A 21,217-nucleotide genomic window follows, 5' to 3' on the forward strand; every position below is an offset into this window, starting at 1 on the left:
TAGTAGTTTGCCTAGTAATTAAGATGTGTGGAATCACAAAAGCTCTGGTTAACAATAAAGTAGTTTTGCCACAATGTAAAACAGCATTAGGCACATTTAAACTCACTGAAAGAAATGGGCATAAGCATGGCTGTGTTGGCCTGTGGCACCAGGATATAAATTGCCACAGGCTGCTTTCTCCTTTCGTAGTTTAACATGACTGCTTTTGAGGAGCCAGTAAATTAGATCAATTTAAAAAAATCTCCAGAAGCTGAGTCTTTTCAAAAGGTATACAAGCACTGTATCCTTAGGTTCTTCCTTCCCCTCACAAATAACGTAATTACTCTTAGAGGAAAATGCCTGCTGAGACCGATTTCCCACAAGTCGCTGCTCCACCCTCGCTCTTCCCTTTCCCCCAATCGTATGTGTCAATTTCCAACTATTTGCTGCGCGGCTGCATTTTGCCCCACAGCATCGCCCGATTTCCCCTGCCTCTACTTGATCCTCAAAAAAACAGGATCGAGTAGAGGCGGGAAAAATCGGGTGAAGCTGCGGGGCAAAATGCAGCCACACAGCAAATAGTGGGAAATTGACACATATGATCGGGGGAAGGGAAGAGTGAGGGTGGAGCAGCGGCTTGTGGGAAATCGGTCTGAGCCTGCCATTTCAGAGGCATTTCTAGGTTTGAGTCAGCTGTTGTTGTTTGCTATTTTTTTTGCAATGCCACTTGATCTGCACTTGATTTGTTGCATATTTCCTTTCTCTCCTGTTGTAATTCCTGTCTTCCTGTAATTTCCAAGCAGTCCTTGTGACATTAACATTCTTACACCTTTTTTGCCACATACTGTGTCTGAGCTATAGAAATGGTGTGTGTGTGTGTGTGTGTAATTATGGAAAGCAAAAATACTAAAAAGTGTGGCTTTAAGTTTACACCTTGGATGATTTCTGGTAAAGTCCATTTTGTATCTTCAGCACTAAGAATTAAGCTGGCTAGCAAGAAAATATTTTTTGATAAGCCAACACTGGCTTCAGTAGTCTCTGGTTTTAATATATGTAGTCCTGGATTGTCTGAATAAATTAGAAACACCTAAATTAGAAACATCTTAATCTAGTTTCTATAACGTTTTGATCCTATTTTCCTATGTCTTAGATTCCAGACAGAATCCTTTCAGACTCTATATCTGGAGATTCAGTCCTAATCCTGAATCTGTTCCCAAGAGCCATATCTTGGAAGGAATGTTACTTGAATATTTTATGAACCTTGGGTTTTGCTATATGGTTAGTCATTTTCTGGAGACAGCTCTGATTTGAGATTACAAGAAAAGCTCTGCTGCAGCTGGGTCAGACCAATAGTTTACCAAGGCCGCGGTCACACGCAACATTAGCCACGCAAGAGATACAGAAGACAAGCGGAGTTTCCGGTCACGATCTCTCGCGTTTCCGGTGGTATCCGGCGCCCGCCCATGTCCCCTTGCGGAAAAGGGTTTTTTTCCCCCCACGTCTCCGTGGATGCGCACACGCACCCAACGGAGCATGCGCATTCGTAGTGTACACAAAAAAAGAAAACCAGTTCGCCGCGCCGCGCGCTTCTTCATTGCGCGCAGGCGTGTGTTGTGATCGGCACCTCTCCCTTGCCATGGAACCTCCACAGTACCTCCACAGAACCTCCACAGTAGGTCTGATCGCTTTACTGCATGTTAGTTTGCCCCGGGGCAAACAGCCACACTTCTCCTCTGCAGTTTCCTGCCCGTGTGGCAGGGGCCCTAGTCAGGCATCCTGTTTCCTCAAGCCTCCAACAAAATTCTCCAAGAAGGCTTAGAAACAGAGCCTCCCCCTGTTGGCACCCTATTGTTCCACAAATATGGCTCGGATGTTCCCAAGCCCAAAAAGAACACACAAGTGAAGCTTTAGAGAGGAGAAAAGTTCTTTAGGTGTTTTGTTGCAAGAAATACTGGAAAACAGTGAGGCCAAAATTGCCTGTCAAAAATTGACTGCTTTCTGAACAATATAAGGAAGTACATGAAGGTTTATACCCAAAATGACATAGGCAAAAGATAACATACAAAAATCATAATTGGTTACAAATGGCAGAGCATCATTTGAGTAGGTATACATTCATTGGTCAGTCACAGCAAAAGGTGTGACTACATGATATCTTAAATGTTTGTTTAACCTAATTACCCAAATATTCTCTAAAGGTTAAAGCCAAGGTTTCCCTTGCTCGAAAGCCAGTTGAATCCGACTCTAGGGGGGCGGTGCTCATCTCTGTTTCCAAGCCGAAGAGCCAGTGCTGTCCGAAGATGTTTCCATGGTCATGTGGCCGGCATGACTAAATGCCAAGGCACATGGAATGCTGCTACCTTCCCACCGAAGTGGTACCTACTTGCAATTTCTTGTTTCGAACTGCTAGGTTGGCAGGAGCTGGGGCCAGAGATGGGAGCTCACTCCGTCACTCAGCACTAGGGTCTCGAACTGCTGAGCTACAGACCTTCTGGTCTGCAGCTCAGTGTCTTAACCTCTGAGCCACCGCAGGATTTTCTAAACCCAAGCAAAAAGTGTTGTTTTCAGATAAGGAGCTAAAGCCCTTGTTAATCCAGACACTGCAAAGTTTTACCCTAAATAACTAAAACCATGAACCCTATACTTAGAGTAAAAAGTCAAGCAAATACCTCTGTTAGAAAGCCCATCCTCCACTATCCCTTCTAAGACCTATTAGAACTACCAGACAGCTAACACAGCTATTCCATCCAAGCAACTTGGGAAAAAACGGTTTACTTCTTGTCTGCTAGCATCAGCTAAAAAGACACTCTAACCTACAAAGGCCTTACAACTTAATAGACTCTTATTAAATCCTAATAAAATCTTAATATCAAAATTTATAAAACCAGACAAATATAAGTATATGAATAATCTTCCAGTTACTCTCCTCAGGGCGGCGGCAGCGGCTGCCGACGCAGATGCATGCCGAGCAAAGAGTGCACACACATGCCAGCGGTGGCCACCGGAAGCCCATAGGTGGGCCAGAGAAGGCCGAGGAGGTCCTCAGGGGGTGGGCGAGACCCATCTGTGCTTGTTGGAGCCTGCCTGGGATTCGCCCACCACCTGCGCCATCGACTGTGCCGCCCATGGCTGGGCCCGCCTGCCTGCCTTGGCCTGGCCCCAGCTCATCGCTGCCCTGTGAGTAGCCCGTGCACGCCTCCACCGTGCGCTTTTGTGCAGCACCAGCCAGGGTGCCCCCCCAGCCCGGCCTAGCTTGCCAGTCCCTCCAAGCACTGCCACCGCCGCCACCACCCCCAGGATGCCCTGAAGAAAAGCTCCCACCAGCCCCGGCCCCGCACTCAGCCTCGCTTCGAGGCAGGGTTGATTGCTGCCACCCCTCCTCCAGGCTAGCTGGAAAGTTTGTGCCGGGGAGAAAACTTAACCAGAGGAGGAGACCTGTTAGGCGGGGGGCACTTGCACTGGTTGGGCGGCTCTTTCCCCCCCCTTCAGGGGCCGTGGGTCTATTTTGGGAGGGGAGCTGTGTCCCAGAAGAGTCAGATTCGAATCCAGGACCCCCTTAGAGACCAACAAGGCTAGCTTGTGGCACCCGGCACCCCCCCTTCTGGGCATGTTTCTGAGAGGTCTCCAGGCCCCACTGGGAGTTTGGCATCCTTGCTGGGGGGCATGGATGCCACAAGCTAGCCTCACGTAGGGCGCAGAAACACCTCGGCCCGGCCCTGGGTACAGTGATCATATTTAGGCTCATTGCTATCATTAAAAACCTCTGTGTGGTAATCACATCATCATGATTCTGTTCCCAGAGGGAGCAGGCGGTGACAATGATGTTTTACAACAATTAAAACGAAAAGGAAAGCACTGTATACAAAGGCAAAATCCAAAAATAAGTAAAATACCAAGAAAAATAAAAACAAAGAATGTTTTTCTAGTTGCTCCTAAAACACTGAACCAATCCCCAAACCAATCATTCCACCACTTATTATCTGAAATAGTCACTTTATGTGTTAAGTCTTTTAAATCTTTAATACGGCTTTCAATGGACCTGGAATGATCACTAAGATTTGGACAACGCATCCCTTAAAATTCTTCACAGCCATGATTAGCACGTAAAAGAAGAAAATCTATGGCCCTACGATTCTGCATTGCAGCTTTCTCTGTAGCCTGCAAATTATGTAACATTTTCCCCAAAGCTTGAGAAGTATCATTTACTAGGAATAAAGCCCATTGTGGAAATAAATACGACGACTCTAGAAAGAGGATCTGGGTGGGTGCCCTGGCCTTGGGCACTTAGCATCAATTTGCTGTGGCAACCTCAGCAGGGTATAATGACACGGAGCTTACCATTTTCTCCAGGGGAACTGATCTCTGCTATCTACAGTTATAATTCTGAGTGATATCCAGCCCTCCCGTGGAGATTGACAAAAATGGTTCCCCAGGAGGAAATGGCTGGTTTGGAGGGTAGAGTCTATGGCATTGTACCTGTCCTGGAGGTGGCAACCCTATCTCCTTCCCAGCAAACCATCAATGTACCGTTATCTACCCCTCTGACTTCAGCTTTCCATCTCCCACCCAGACCTGGAGCCTCTACCTAGGAAAACTACAGTCTTTCTCCTCCTCAGTGGGGACCCAAGCAGAAGGGGAAGCAACCTCAGCAGGGTATAATGAATCTCAGTCCACCCTGCAAAGCAGCCATTTTCTCCAGGGGAACTGATCTCTGCTGTCTGGAGAGCAATCGTAATTCTGAGTGATCTCCAGCCCTCACCCGGAGAATGGCAGCAATGGTTCCCCAGGAGGAAATGGCTGGTTTGGAGGGTGGAGTCTATAGCATTGTACCTGTCTGAGGTCCCTCTTCTCCTCAAACCCCACCCACTCCAAGCTCCATCCCTCAAATTTCCAGGAATTTCCCAACCTGGAGGTGGCAACCCTATCTCCTTCACAGCCAACTATCAACCGACCGTTATCTGCCCCCTGACTTCAGCTTTCCATCTCCTTCCCACCTGCAGCTGTCTGGAGAGTTCTTATTCCATGTCCATTTTACTTAGAACAATTCAAACACCATTGCACTAGTGGAATTGAAGATTGTTACTATGAGAAATGGCCAGAGTGTTTGCTAAATAAATTAATTACATAGGAATTTCAATGCTACCCACTTTGACAAAATGTGAATACGAAACGAGACAGATATGCATGGTCTGTTGTGGTGTTTATGGTGTTTGAATTGTTCTAAGTAAAATGGACATGGAATAAGAACTCTCCAGACAGCTGCAGGTGGGAAGGAGATGGAAAGCTGAAGTCAGGGGGCAGATAACGGTCGGTTGATAGTTGGCTGTGAAGGAGATAGGGTTGCCACCTCCAGGTTGGGAAATTCCTGGAAATTTGAGGGATGGAGCTTGGAGTGGGTGGGGTTTGAGGAGAAGAGGGACCTCAGACAGGTACAATGCTATAGACTCCACCCTCCAAACCAGCCATTTCCTCCTGGGGAACCATTGCTGCCATTCTCCGGGTGAGGGCTGGAGATCACTCAGAATTACGATTGCTCTCCAGACAGCAGAGATCAGTTCCCCTGGAGAAAATGGCTGCTTTGCAGGGTGGACTGAGATTCATTATACCCTGCTGAGGTTGCTTCCCCTTCTGCTTGGGTCCCCACTGAGGAGGAGAAAGACTGTAGTTTTCCTAGGTAGAGGCTCCAGGTCTGGGTGGGAGATGGAAAGCTGAAGTCAGAGGGGTAGATAACGGTACATTGATGGTTTGCTGGGAAGGAGATAGGGTTGCCACCTCCAGGACAGGTACAATGCCATAGACTCTACCCTCCAAAAACCCCATGGACAGTATCAAAAGGCTAAAAGATATGACGCCGGAAGATGAGCCCCTCAGGTCGGAAGGTGTCCAATATGCTACTGAGGAAGAGCAGAGGACAAGTACAAGTAACCCCAGAAAGAGTGAAGCGGCTGGGCCAAAGCCGAAAGGACGCTCAGTTGTGGATGTGTCTGATGGTGAAAGGAAAGTCCGATGCTGCAAAGAACAATACTACATAGGAACCTGGAATGTAAGATCTATGAATCAAGGTAAGCTTGACGTGGTCAAAAATGAGATGGCAAGACTGAACATCGATATCCTAGGAATCAGTGAACTAAAGTGGACAGGAATGGGCGAATTTAACTCAGAAGACCATTATATCTACTACTGTGGCCAGGAATCTCGTAGAAAAAATGGTGTGGCCTTTATAGTCAACAAGAGAGTGCAAAAGTCAGTACTGGGATACAATCTCAAAAATGACAGAATGATCTCGGTCCGATTCCAAGGCACACCATTCAACATCACAGTAATCCAAGTCTATGCCCCAACCACTGATGCAGAAGAGGCTGAAGTGGACCGGTTCTATGAAGACCTACAACACCTCCTAGAATTAACACCAAAAAATGATGTCCTCATCATCATAGGGGACTGGAATGCTAAAGTAGGAAGTGAAAAGGTAACTGGAATAACAGACAAGTTTGGCCTTGGAAAGCAAAATGAAGCAGGGCAAAGGTTAACAGAGTTTTGTCAAGAGAACACACTGGTCATAGCGAACACCCTTTTCCAACAACCTAAGAGGCGACTCTACACATGGACATCACCAGATGGGCAACACCGAAATCAGATTGACTATATAATTTGCAGTCAAAGATGGAGAAGCTCTATCCAGTCAGTAAAAACAAGACCTGGTGCTGACTGTGGTTCAGATCATGAGCTACTCATTGCAAAATTCAGACTTAAACTGAAGAAAATTGGGAAAACCACTAGGCCATTCAGGTTTGACCTAGATCGCATCCCTGATGAATATACAGTAGAGGTGAAGAATAGATTCAAGGGTCTGGATTTGATAGATAGAGTGCCTGAAGAACTATGGACGGAGGTTCGTGACATTGTACAGGAGGCAGCAATCACCACCATCCCAAAGAAAAAGAAATGCAAGAAAGCAAAGTGGCTTTCTGATGAGGCTTTACAAATAGCAGAGGAAAGAAGGAAAGCGAAAGGCAAAGGCGAAAAGGAAAGATTTACCCAACTGAATGCAGATTTCCAGAGAACAGCAAGGAGAGATGAGGAGGCCTTCCTGAATGAACAGTGCAAAGTAATAGAGGAAAACAATAGAATGGGAAGGACTAGAGATCTCTTCAAGAAAATTGGAGAAATTAAGGGAGCGTTCCAGGCAAAGCTGGCCATGATAAAGGACAAAAACGGTAGGGACCTAACAGAAGCAGAAGAGATTAGGAAAGGATGGCAAGAATACACAGAAGAACTATACAAGAAAGACCTTGATGTCCTTGACAACCACGACAGTATAATCACTGACCTCGAGCCAGACATGAACTCTTGGATGTATGCTTCTAATGTATTTGAAGAAAGTTTTATTGTTGGTGTTTATGTTTTTTGCTATATGCTCTTCATAATCCCTTTTTGCCTGCCTGATCATAGACCTGCATTTTATTTGCCACAGCCTGTGTTCCCTTTTATCAACCTCACTGAGACTAACTTTCAACTGCTTAAGGGAATCCTTCTTACCTTTTGCAGCTTCCATTACTTTGTTTGTTAACCATTCAGGCTTTTTTCCAGACCTATTTGGACCTTTCCTAACCTGTGGTATATATTTTTTCTGAGCTTCTAGGATTGTAGTTTTAAATAATCTCCAAGCTTCCCCAATGGTTTTGACCCTTTCTACTTTTCCTTTCAGTTTCTTCCTCATGTGTCCCCTCATATCAGAGAAGTTACCCCCTTTAAAGTTAAAAGTGGCGGTGTCAGTCTTTTGGGGCAACTGCCTATTTATACAAATGTTAAACTCAAGAACATTATGATCACTGTTCCCAAGCGGTGCAATAACTTTTACATCTCTCACCAGGTCTTGGGCATTACTTAGGACCAAATCCAGGATCACCTCTCCCCTGTTAAGTTTCTTCTTTAATTTAAAATCCACAGGGTTCCTTGATAAATAAGGATAAGGGACTTCTGATGTATGCTGTGTTCTTATAACTCTGTAATGTACATGCATTGATTTTCATGAAATATTTGCAACTGTCCATTGATTAACATTCGTATGAAATATTTTATCAGCCACATATTTATTTAGCATGTTCTTCCAATCTACCACACCATACAGGTTTTCATTAGTAAATGATATAACTATGAGAATTTATAGCAGGTTTTATGGAATAATAGAGCCAGTGGGGTGTAAATGATTAATCCATATAATAGCATTTTGCCAAAAGAGAGACAGTTCTGTTGCTTAAGTGGTTATCCAGTGCTTATTGTACAGGATGGTGGCCCAAAGCATGTACTGTTGCAGTCCAAGTAAGGCTTGTTGTAGGAAAAAATACAATGAGCTCTAGAAAGAAGCTCCAGGTGAGTGCCCCAGCTGTGGCTGGTGGGGTGGCGAAGGGAAAGGGAAAATAGAGGCATCTTTATTTCCTTCTTCTTAGCTATAAGGCAGGGCTGTCTCAAGTCATTTTGCTGCCCCAAGTGGGTAGTATGGGAGGAGAGCTGCATGGTTATAGGTACGCTTCCCTCCACCCCTGACTTATGTTGATTTGGGGTTATGCAGTGGCAGCTAAGGTAGAAAAATACTTCCTCCTATGCCATGTCTTCTGGGTTCCAAGAGTCTGAAAAGCAATTCCATAGCCAGTTACAGGGCTTCCAATTCTGGGTTGGGGAATACCTGTAGATTTGAGGGGTAGAACCTGGAGAGGGCAGGGTTTGGGGTGGGGAGAAACCTCAGCAGGGTATAATGCCATAGATTCCACTGCCAAAGCAGCCATTGTCTCCAGGAGAACTGATCTTGGAGATCTCCAAGTGCCACCTGGAGGTTGGCAAAACTAAGGGGAGGGCCAGACCTGTAGACTGTATAAGCAACATATGGACCTGTAGACCGTATAAGCAACATATGGACAAAGATTGTCACAACAGAATCTGAAAAGTATGTTTGCGAAATGCAGTCCAGCCATCACATGTATCCCAACTATGGTAAACGCTAACCAGGTTTTGTCAAGGAAAGGAAGAAAGGAATGACTTTGCACTAGAGCAGGGAGGACAGAGGAGGGGAGATCAGCAGCATTATGGCTGCTCTGTGCCATGCGTTCTACAATAGATATCTTTCCCCGCTTCATTACCCACCAGTATCGAGTTCTTACCTGACAAGTCCATATTGATGTTATAAGAAATCCATCATCTCTGAATACATTGAAGATTTCAATGATGCCCCGGGAATAACCAAAGACAGAGATACTAGCATCAGATATAGCCAGGTTGAAGGTTAGGTAGTCTGTGGGCTGCAGGACAGCTCGCTGCTTGTACAACACAAAAATCACAATGCTGTTTCCAAACCAAGACATCCAACCTGGAATAGAAAATGAAATGGTCTAGACTACTATTATACAATCTAGGTGGAGCTGTCTTTGAACAGGTGATGGAAACTTCACTTAAAATGCACCTACCTAGTTGTCATATGGGACTAGCTGCTAAAATCATCACACTAATCTTGCATTAGTATTAGTTTCTGAACATAATTCAAAGGGCTGTGTTTGAGCTTCAAAGCCCTAAATGGGATACCTGAAGGGATACCTGGAGGGCTACCTTCTCATATGGACTTAGATAAGGAAGTATCTGAGAAGGCCCTCGTTAGACACATTTCTTTGCAGTATTGAGGTGGGCAGCCGGCCGTTTAACCAAAATTTGCCTTGGCTGAGACTGGCTCTATGCAAAATCAGCTTGAAACCTTTTTTCTGGAAACTAGCTGTTTTGTTTCTAACGGGACTTGCTGCTTCCCTGATTACTTGTGGCGTGGATCCAGACAGTGGTGTGGATCCACCCTTCCTCCAGTCTCAAGAGACTTCCTCTAACTGAAGTAGTTCTTCTTTGGAGGATGAGCCACTTAAGTTGCAGAAAATCCCAGCCTGGAGAAAGACTTCAGACTTTACTTAGTGGAGAGGTAGGACAGGGGTAGGATCCATCCCATAACCCTAGTCCCCTCACTTTTTGCTAGCATAAGAGGTGCATGGAGATAGCTTGTGGAAGTTTCCTAGTCTTTAGTGACCTGGTTCAGTTTCGCAGGGCCTGTAAAACGGAGCTCTTCCGCCAGGCTTTTGAGTAGGAGCCGCCGCCACCATCATAAGAACATAAGAACATAAGAGACGCCAATGTTGGATCAGGCCAAAGGCCCATCCAGTCCAACACTCTGTGTCACACAGTGGCCAGAAATACCAGTGCCATCAGGAGGTCCAGCAGTGGGGCCAGGACATTAGAAGCCCTCCCACTGTTGACCCCCCCCCAAGCACCAAGAAGACAGAGCATCACTTGCCCCAGAGCCCCTAGCTATACCTTGTGGCTAATAGCCACTGATGGACCTCTGCTCCATATGCTTATCTAATTCCCTTTTGAATATATTTAAAAATAAATAAAATAAATACAATAAAAACTACTTGTTACTGAAAATCCCTCCATTTCTTTCCTGCCTTCTAAAACTTCTTGCTAGCTATGGAGAACAAGTGGACTGGAGAGTCTTATAGCTTTCCCCCATTTCTGACTCCAGGTGCCACAGCTTTAATGGTTCAAATTGGCTTATGGGCTGTTGATGTGCAACTATTTCACCCCTCATTAGAGCTGAAGAACAGCCTTTACATACCACAGCTATAATGTTCCAGAGGCCTTGGGAGAGACTTTGGCATGGCATCGAATAAGTGGTTCAAGCCAGGTGAAAACACCTGTGTGCCAGTGGACAGTAAAAAAATTCAAAATAAGAAAAGTGTGCTCTTGCTCGCAAGTATCCAGTAGCTACGGTGCATCAGAGTCACCGCCAGGCTTTATTACAGCGTTAAGTACTGGCACATTCCACTAAAAACAGTGCACTAATGACACTAAAATTAGCAGCTCTTATTGGCATGTCTGTAGTTTTTAGCCTCATGCTGGCAGTGATGGTAATGAACCAACATTAAGGGGGAAACCTTGCTATTGGTTCTGTGGAATCCTCTGGATTTTTAGAGATCTTTTATATATTATAAAATAAAAATATAAATACATTGATGATTTAGCTATAGGATTTTCTACCTAAGTGCTGGGCAATTGACTAGCTCTGGGTAGTCAGTGTAAGAGATATTGTAATAGGACTGCTAGTCTCCAGGTGGTGGCTGGAGATCTCCCGGTATTACAACTGGTCTCCAGTTCCCCTGGAGGAAATGGCTGTAGGGGTGCCAAGGGAATTTGTCTTACCGGTGGGGGAGCCTCGGCGGGCTCCGGGAGCTGTCCCTCGACGTGTGCGCAAAGTGAGCGCTGCCAGCACAACACTGGAAGTGACGCACAATGTTGATCACATTGAAGCCGTGGCCGTTTTCCCTCCGACAATCGGGGCCACGCCCCCAATGTGATTGACGTGGTTGCATCACCTCTGGTGACGCAGCCACGCTGTGCTTCGGGGGGCGGAGTTCCCCCCAGGGCCCGATTCCGCGGTGGCAGAAATCGGGCCTCCGAAGCGGGGGTTTACCCGCCCCCACTTGACAGCCCTAAATGGCTGCTTTGGAGGGTGGACTGTATGGCATTATACCCCTCTGAGGTCCCTCCCCAAACCCTGCCCTCCCCAGGTTCCACCCCCAAAATCTCCAGGTATTTCTCAACCCAGAGCTGGCAACTCTATTAGGATGTCAGGTTAGGACTGGGAACCCTTCGTTCCAATCCCCACTCAGTCCTGAAGCGGCCTGATATTAGACCAGCCTTCTTATGTCAGTCTACACAACCCCACAGGATTGTTGTTGAGCTGGGAACTGTGCCCACCACCCTGCTCTCCTTGGATGAAGGGCGGAATAAAAATTTGATTGATAGCCAAAGACGTCCAGTTCATTACATTGAAGTGTAAAGTTCCTCACAAGCCCTTATGCCATGATGACTGAGGGGAACCTCCACATTCAGAGGCAGCCTCTGAATCCCAGAGCCAGGAGAAAACATCAGGGGAAGGCCTCGGCCTCTATGTTCTGTTGTTGGCCATCCAGAGGAACTGGTTGACCACTGTGTGAGACAGGATGCTGGACTAGATGGGCCATTGGTCTGATCCAGCAGGGCTCTTCTTATGTTCTTAAGCCCTTGTTGTGTACTGAGCATGGGTCATCCCTGAGTTAGTATCTGAGACTGGCTGAGCTTGTTGCTCCGGAACAATAGTTTGCCAGGATTCTGGAAGGGACCAATGAGGAAGTAGTGTTATGTAAACAGCCTATTGTTGGGAGTGGGGTGTGTTTGGGTGTGGTGCTTGCATGCCATTTAAACAGGGTGGCAGCCATGGAGTTTGTCTTGTAGTGTTCCTGAAATCACTTAATAAAGTAGAGCTGTTCACTATAATGCATCTTGAACCCAGTATTTAACAGCCCTGCTCTCTGTGCCTGTGCCTTCAGAGATGAGGTGGGTGGAGACAAAAGGCAGGCAGCAGCAGCACCTTACATGTAGGATGCTCTCCTGGTCCCAACTCTCTTTTAGGAGTCAAGACAAAACCTTTCTTTTTACCTTGTAACATAATTTGTCTAGTCTGAGAACTGCTTTATAGGACTTGTTTTAAGCTGCTCAGCATTTTATGCTGTCTTGATGCTCTGGCTGGGTTTCTAATGCAGAGTTTTAAACAGTTTATTAATTACTACACACTTTATAGTGTTTTATGGTTTTTATTATGCTTTACTTTGTGAGCTGCCTCGAGAGGGTTCTCTGGAGAGGTGGCATAGAATATTTCTAAATAAATAAACATTTTGTCAGATTTTAATTGGTCTTGCTATGTAAAGAATCGAAAACGGAGTCTGTTCTTGCTAGGCAAATTGGCTACCCCTCCCCTAAAGCACATGTGTGTCGTTGGGAAGCTGTTAGCAGCAAAACAGTAGAAAACTGTGTTAAGTAGCACACCTACTTGTTCCTAAAATATACAAAGGTTGTGATATGATAATGACCTGCAGTGGGAATCAAAAGTATTCTTTAGAGACGCAGTATTAAGGGGCACCTTTTGAAATGAGGAGCAATCGAGTGCAAACTTCTTTTTTGCGCAATGTTAAAATTCTGTTTGCTTCCACCTTCTACATTCATATTTTCATAGTTTGCCACGCAGTGTAAATTTTGTTTCTTTTTAGTCCCCTAGAGGCATACATTTTAATAAAGTGAATTATTTTAGCGCTTAAATATATTTCAGTTAGCCATAGCTAGCAATACCGGCTTTCTGGAGCATCAAATATACATTTTTATGTGTGTGCATACAATATAAAGAAGATATCTGCTTTGCCAAACAAATCTTCAGTTCTGTTTGGCTGAAGAGCAACTGGAATTATATGCAGCATGGTTCATTACAGGTACTTAGATTCAAGACAATTAGTCCCTTGAAATCAGTATAACCCAACAAGTTTATATGCCGGTATTTAAATTTATCTGAATTGTGACTCGATTGACAGCCTTTCTCTCCTCATCCTCCCTTTTCAGGTACTTCAATTTTTGTCTTTTAAAAGATGTCTGTTTTATACATTTAGATAAAGAAAATTAATTTCCATTTTTATCACCTTGCCCTTAATATAAACACAGTAGAAGATCCTGTGAGATATTATATACGTGTTTATTTTCGCAATGCTTAATTCATGGTGCCACATTCTAAGCAAAGTCACAGCCTTCTAACACTTAGAAAGGTGTAACTCTGCTTAGGGGGGGGCACAGCTAAAGCACAACCCGTACATACCCAAAGCAAGCAGATAGAAGCCAATAATAGTCTCTCCTTGTTCTGTGAAGGGAGTTTCTCTGTTCAGAAAGGTAATGTTGTTGTTCCTCCATGGAGCCTGCGGAGACAATGAGAAAGACATTTTCTGCAGTCTCTCACCCAGAATTTTCCTAGGAGCAAGCAGGAAAAAAATGCCCCCTGTTTACTATATTCTATGGAACTGAGCTCTGAGACTAATGAAGCAGAGGGAAATCTAAGGAGACAAGAAGGAGCTTTGCGGCTTGCCAGCTTGCTTGTATTTACTAATCCTATCTATTAATACTAGTGATCTGTGTAGACAAAGAAATCAGGGTTTTGTCAATTACCTGGCACTGCAATGTGCAAGGATATACTTTACTTTTCTTGGTAAATTATGTGAATTTGGCCTGAAATGGATGCCAATAAAAGTTAAAGGTGTTTAAATGCAGTCTACTCCTTGCAAAATCAGATAAACATTACTGACCTCTTTCCAGAATGACTTAGCAAATTTACAAGAGCATAGCACAGTGGTCTTCAATCAGAGAGGTCAGGACCCTGATGTTGGCTGTGGCACCTGAGCTGCTGGGTTATGAGCCCCTACAGAGCCACCATTTTTTTGGGGGGGTGATGTTTGGAAGAACTCGGCTGCAAATGTGCATGTGTAGAGAGCAAGCATGCCATTATCTCCTGCCTATATTTTTACATATGCTGAGAACAGCAATAGACTAACAAGGTTAAGTTATTCAGCAGTGATGAGGATTCCTCCATAGCTCTGCCCCTTCATAGTTCCTCACTATTGTCCATTTCATGGTGTCAGTTTGTGTTTCCTGTCCATGTTCCCCTGCTGCCACGGCCCTGGCCTTGATACAGGTGAGCTTGTAGTTTTGTCTTCTTGTCATATGGCTCTGATGTCATGGAACTTCCTGTCACATTGTTGTACATATTAGATTCCATGTCAAAAATGAAGTCAAATGAAGAGGAAGATCTATGTTTTATTTCAGTTAACAAGAAAACAGTTGGACCAAATAGTCCATCCAAAATTGACTACTTTATTCTCAGCATATTCAGGAGATATGGTTCAATTAACAGGAAAACAATTGGACCAAATAACTCATCAAAATTTGACAACTTTCTTCTTCTTCTTCTTCTTCTTCATCTTCTTCTTCTTGAACATATTCTGAACATATTCAGGAAATACATGATATTTTATACATGGACTGACATCATCAAGAAAACAATATTCAAAAAGCATAATTGGTTACAAAAGACAGTGGTAATTTCAGTAATAATCCTCTGATTGGCCAGATGTAAAAAGAGATGTACCTACGTAAATCTAAGTGTTAACCTAACCTAAATGACAATGGGCAAGGATTCTTCATATCCCAAACAAAAGTATTGTTTACTGATATGAGAATTCTAAGGGAATGTGCCCTCAGAAGGGACCTCTTCCCCAGCTGGTGAGCGGGTATTCTTTTGCACCAAGGAACCATCCCTGGGCAGGGTGGGAGGGGGGCTCTTGGTAGTTGGTGATTCGATCCTTAGGCAGGTAGACAGCTGGGTGGCAAACCCGCGTACTGACCGTATGTTGACTTGCCTGCCTGGTGCGAAGGTAGTGGACATTACGCGTGTTTTAGATAGGCTGGTAGATAGTGCTGGGGAGGAGCCAGTGGTCGTGGTGCATGTCGGCACCAACGATGTGGGGAAATGCAGTCATGAGGTCCTGGAGAAGAAATTTAGGCTGCTGGGCAGGAAACTTAGGTCCAGGACCTCCAAGGTAGCTTTCTCAGAAATGCTACCTGTTCCACGTGCAGGGCTGGAGAGACAGGCACAGATCAGGAGTCTTAATGCATGGATCAGACAATGGTGTAGGGGGAAAGGTTTCAAGTTTGTTAGGCACTGGGATGCTTTTTGGAACAAGAGGGAGCTGTACAGGCGAGACGGTCTCCACTTGTCCCGAGAAGGAACCAGGCTGCTGGCACTTAAAATCAAAAAGGTGGCAGAGCAGCTTTTAAACTGAATATTGGGGGAAAGCCGACAGGAGATGAAAAGTCTCTGGTTCGGGTTGGCTCATCTCAGAGAGATGAGGGGGTACCTGTTGCTTTTCTACAGGGAGGTGGATTGAAATTGTCCACAGAGGCCATGGCTGGTGACATGGACTGCCGGACAACGACTCGAGATAGCAAGAGGAAGGATGCAGGCTTAACTTGTAAGGGAAATTACAGCTGTTTCTATACAAATGCTAGAAGTGTCCGAGGTAAAATCGGGGAGTTGGAGTGCTTGGTGTCGGAGGGAAAAATAGACATTGTGGGTATTTCTGAAACTTGGTGGGATGAGGAAAATCAGTGGGACACAGTGATTCCCGGTTATATATTATATCGGAAGGATAGGGGGGGAAGGGTTGGAGGTGGGGTAGCTCTGTATGTCAGAGAGGGTATAAAGTCTAGAAAGATTGAGAGGCTAAGTGAATTGGATTCGCTTCTGGAAGTTCTATGGGTTGAAATAGGGGGGCCAAAAGGAAACTTAACACTGGGAGTTTGTTATCGCCCACCAGATCAAAAGATAGAGGAGGATTATAAAATGATGAATGCCTTAAAGATAGCAACTAGACAAAAACACTGTGTAATAATAGGTGATTTTAACTACCCACACATTGATTGGGTCAATATGTGTTCTAGCCGGGAAAAAGAGATTGAGTTTCTAGACACTCTAAATGACTGTGCTATGGAGCAGATGGTCACGGAACCTACCAGGGGAGAGGCGATCCTTGATTTGGTCCTAAGTAACACTCAAGACCTGGTGAGAGATGTAAAAGTGATTGCACCGCTTGGAAACAGTGATCATAATGTTGTTGAGTTCATCATTTGTACAAATAGAGAATTGGCCAAAAAGACTCACACAACCATTTTTAACTTTAAAAGGGGTAATTTCTCTGATATGAGGGGACACGTGGGGAGGAAACTGAAAGGAAAAGTAGAAAGGGTCAAAACAATTGGGGAAGCTTGGGATCTATTTAAAACTACGATCCTAGAAGCTCAAAAAATATATATTCCGCAGGTTAGGAAAGGCACAAAAAGGTATAGGAAAAAGCCTGCATGGTTAACAAACAGAGTAATGGAGGCTGTAAAAAGTAAAAAGAATTCCTTTAAGCAGTGGAAAGCTAGTCACAGTGAGGCTGATAAAACGGAACACAGGCTATGGCAAATAAAATGCAAGTCTGAGGTCAGGCAGGCAAAAAGGGAATATGAGGAGCATATAGCAAAAAACGTAAAAACCAACAATAAAACTTTCTTCAAATACATTAGAAACAGGAAACCAGCCAGGGAGGCAGTGGGGCCCTTGGACGACCAAGGGGTAAAAGGAGTATTGAAGGATGATAGGGAAATGGCTGAGAAGCTAAATGCATTTTTTGCCTCCGTCTTCACTGTGGAAGATGAGAAGTGCTTGCCCACTCCAGAACCACTGATTTCAGGAGGGGTGTTGAAAGACCTGAGTCAGATTGAGGTGACGAGAGAGGAGGTCCTAAAACTGATAGACAACTTAAAAACTGAAAAATCACCAGGCCCAGATGGCATACATCCGAGAGTTCTGAAAGAACTCAAATGTGAACTTGTAGATCTCCTGACAAAGATATGTAATCTTTCCTTAAAATCTGCCTCCATTCCTGAGGATTGGAAGGTAGCTAATGTCACTCCCATCTTTAAAAAGGGTTCCAGAGGAGATCCGGGAAATTACAGGCCAGTCAGTCTGACGTCGATACCGGGTAAATTGGTGGAAACCATTATTAAGGAAAGAATTAGTAGGCACATAGATGAACAAAACCTATTGAGGCAGACTCAGCACGGTTTCTGTAAGGGAAGATCTTGTCTCACTAACCTGTTAGTGTTCTTTGAGGGGGTGAACAAACATGTGGACAAGGGGGATCCAATAGATATTATTTACCTTGACTTCCAGAAAGCTTTTGATAAAGTTCCTCATCAAAGGCTCCTAAGTAAGCTCAAAAATCATGGGATAGAAGGACAAGTCCTTTTATGGATCAAAAACTGGCTAGTTCATAGAAAACAGAGAGTGAGTGTAGGTGGGCAATTTTCTCAGTGGAGGGTGGTAAGCAGTGGGGTACCGCAGGGATCAGTACTTGGTCCACTGCTTTTTAACTTGTTCATTAATGATTTGGAGATGGGAGTAAGCAGTGAAGTGGCTAAATTTGCGGATGATACAAAGTTGTTCAGGGTGGTGAAAACCAGTGAGGATTGTGAGGCACTCCAAGGGGATCTGTCAAGGATGGGCGAGTGGGCGTCAACATGGCAAATGGGGTTCAATGTGGCCAAGTGCAAGGTGATGCACATTGGAGCCAAAAATCCTAAATATAAATACACATTGATGGGGTCTGAACTGGCAGAGACTGAGCAAGAGAGAGATCTTGGAGTTGTAGTGGATAACTCACTGAAAATGTCGAGACAGTGTGTGACTGCAATAAAGAAGGCCAATGCTATGCTGGGGATTATTAGGAAGGGTATTGAAAACAGATCAGCCAATATAATAATGCCCCTATATAAATCAATGGTGAGACCTCATTTGGAATACTGTGTGCAGTTCTGGGCACCACACCTTAAAAAGGATATTATAGCTTTGGAAAAAGTGCAGAAAAGGGCAACTCGAATGATAAAAGGGTTGGAACACTTTCCCTATGAGGAAAGGTTAAAGCGCTTAGGGCTCTTTAGCTTGGAGAAAAGACGACTGAGGGGTGACATGATCGAGGTTTATAAGATTATGCATGGGAAAGAGCAGGTAGATGGCAAGTGGTATTTCTAGCCACTGTGTGACACAGGGTGTTGGACTGGATGGGCCTTTGGCCTGATCCAACATTGGCGTCTCTTATGTTCTTATGCTCTTATGAGACTAAAATCTTCTCTGACCCAGACATTGCAAGGTTTTGCCCTAAAGAACTACAGAATTATGAACTTTGTACCTATTATGTTGTCTACTAACAATATCAGACCTACAAGAGGAAAGCCTTCTATATAACATGCCTTTCTAACATCCTAATAAAATATTACTTAAAAGAGAAATCCATAAAACCAAGACAAAATATGAACAAACAATGAAGAAGAAAAAAACGTATATAAAAAATCTTTATATTACCATTCATACTACAACACGGCTGCAGCTCACTGGGTCCTGAAGACCATTGCTATAAGTATGAAATATAAGCATATGACAAGAGGATTTCCCAAAAGCTGATGGATAATTCAGTTTGGTGTAGTGGTTAAGAGCAGTGGACTCTAATCTGGAGAACAAGGCTTGATTCCCCACCCCTCCACATGCAGCTAGCTGAGTGATCTTGGGTCAGTCACAGTTTTCCCAGAGCTCTCTCAGCCCCACCTACCTCACAGGGTGTCTGTAGTGGGGAGAGGAAGGGAAAGGAGTTTGTAAGCCGCTCTGAGACTCTGAGTGAATGGTGGGGCATAAATCCTCCTCCTCCTTCTTCTGACATCTAGTAAGTCTGTAGAACTCTGTGGATAAATTTAAATTCTTCAGTTGTTGTGACTATGTTATTTAACAATATTTGCTTGAAATGGGTTCTGCTTCAAAAAAAGTGAGAACCACTGTTCTAACTGCCAGTCAGAGTAGACAATAATAACCCTGACAGACCAAAGTTCTGTCACAGTCTAAGGCAGCTTCATCCATTAATTCAGAGCATTTAATGAACAGTTTTCTAGTTTTCAGCCTAACTATAACACTGGTTTTCAGTCCAGATATATAGGGGCTGTGGCTCAGTGGCAGAGCATCTGCTTGGCATGTAGAAGATCCCATGTTCAAACCTTGGCACTTCCAGTTAAAGGATCTGGCAGAAGGCGATGGGAAGGACCTCTGCTTGGGACCCTAGAGAGCTGCTGCCAGTCTGAGGAGACAATACTGACCTTGATGGATGATCTGATTCATTACAAAAGCGCTTCATATGTTCAAGCTAGATAGGGTGCATTTTTATTTCTAATAATTAATCTAATAATGAAATAAGTGGTTCATATTGTCAGGGGAAGGGAGGTGACTCCTGTGGAATGTTGTAGTTCTACAGGCATTTCCAGCTGGCAGGTAGCAGCACGGTGTATCTGTTGTCAGCACAGTGAATGCAGTGTAGAAGGTCAAGGGTTTCTTGCAAATTGTTATAGTATATGGGTTCACTCCTTGCAAATCTGCATTTCTACCATTAAGCCAGATACGTTGCTTTTGGAGAATGTGTACCATTAGCAATATGACGAACAACAGGGATGAGTATTAGCCTATAATTTCAAGAAAATCTTGAGCTCTCTCAGAGATAAGTAAACCAGATCAGAGCTCATCACCAAGATTATGTTCCCTCAAACCATCTCTATTGCTAATCCACCTCACCTGCCTGCCTGCCTGCCTGCCTGTCTGTCTAGAGGAAGGGCTTGTTCCTGCTTGTCTTATTCTTAAGGAAGCAGACATAGTTCTAGGTGTTTGTAGTGAGGCACAGAAAGATTAAAAAGAACAACGACCCACACCCTTCAGGACAAATTAGTGGCTATGGTTTTTTTTACCTGTTGCTGCCAGCTAGCATTTCCTTTATCTGTCATAATGACTGTCATCCTGAAAGAGGAAAAGAAAAAAAAGAATAAGATGCAGTTGCTGAATTTAGCAAAGGTCTCAAGAAACAAAGAGGAGGTAAAATACATCACCCCTGAAGTTAATAGACAACCCGTTGCTTTGAATAAGGGGTCAGTGATGACACTCATTCAGCCTGTGAGGAAATGTTTTCTCTATTTAATTTAATTATGTCTCAGTGCCTTTCTTTAAGATATTATTTAAAATGTTTATTAAAGTGTTTAATTAATTTTCAAAAATAACCCATTTTTATACCATTAGCTCTTTCTTTGCAGTAAACAGTCTGCACTGCCCGCTGATTTCAGGTCCCCACTCACTAGCTCTAAAATTATGACATGGGTTTTTTTTGTCTAGGTATTTACAGACACCCCCTTCCATCCCCTTCCTTGCACTGTTGTGAATGGTCACTGAGCTGATCTTATATTCTTTTGAGTTTTGTGTAAAAATGTCACAAACTGTACCTCTTCCATTTTGTGGCATTTTAACTTGACTGTTCATCTATATACTAATAGCGAAGCCGCCCCGTGTGCGAATATCTAAATCCGCACATCGGGGGCACCTGGGGGGCAGGGAGATTTTCCTGCGCACGTGGGGCAATGCCCAGGTGTGCAGAAAAATATGAAAAGTTGGGGAAATATTTAAATTCCCTAAAAAGTAAAAAATAAAAGAGCATTCCATGCACATGCGCAGAGAACGCTCTGGGAACTGGAGGGCCGGCGGCTGGAAGGCTCTCAGGCCTCGCCGCCGGAGCCGGGGTGGGGTGGGGGAAAGAGATTGGTGGGGCCCAAGCCGGGGGGAGGAGGAGATTGGGAGGCCCGAGCGGCCGGAAGCCACACGGACCTCGCCGCCGGAGCGGGGGGCGGGGAAGGAGATTGGTGCGACCTGAGGCAGGGGGGGGAAGAAGAGTTC

General features: G+C 44.5%; 1 protein-coding gene across 1 annotated transcript in view; it reads right to left on the minus strand.

The window, feature by feature from the left end:
- Nucleotides 1-21,217, minus strand: part of LOC107120468 (visual pigment-like receptor peropsin) — a 75,278-nt gene that overhangs the window by 36,026 nt on the left and 18,035 nt on the right. Inside the window, exons 3-5 of the mRNA XM_015423210.1 lie at nt 20,245-20,293; nt 13,691-13,787; nt 9,138-9,343 (exon numbers count right to left, since the gene is read on the minus strand). Coding sequence (XP_015278696.1) covers nt 9,138-9,343; nt 13,691-13,787; nt 20,245-20,293 — 352 coding nt within the window. The remainder of the gene's footprint in view (nt 1-9,137; nt 9,344-13,690; nt 13,788-20,244; nt 20,294-21,217) is intronic.

This window comes from Gekko japonicus, unplaced genomic scaffold (assembly GCF_001447785.1).
Source record: "Gekko japonicus isolate JY-2015 unplaced genomic scaffold, Gekko_japonicus_V1.1 scaffold574, whole genome shotgun sequence".
Classification (NCBI taxonomy): Eukaryota; Metazoa; Chordata; class Lepidosauria; order Squamata; family Gekkonidae; genus Gekko; species Gekko japonicus.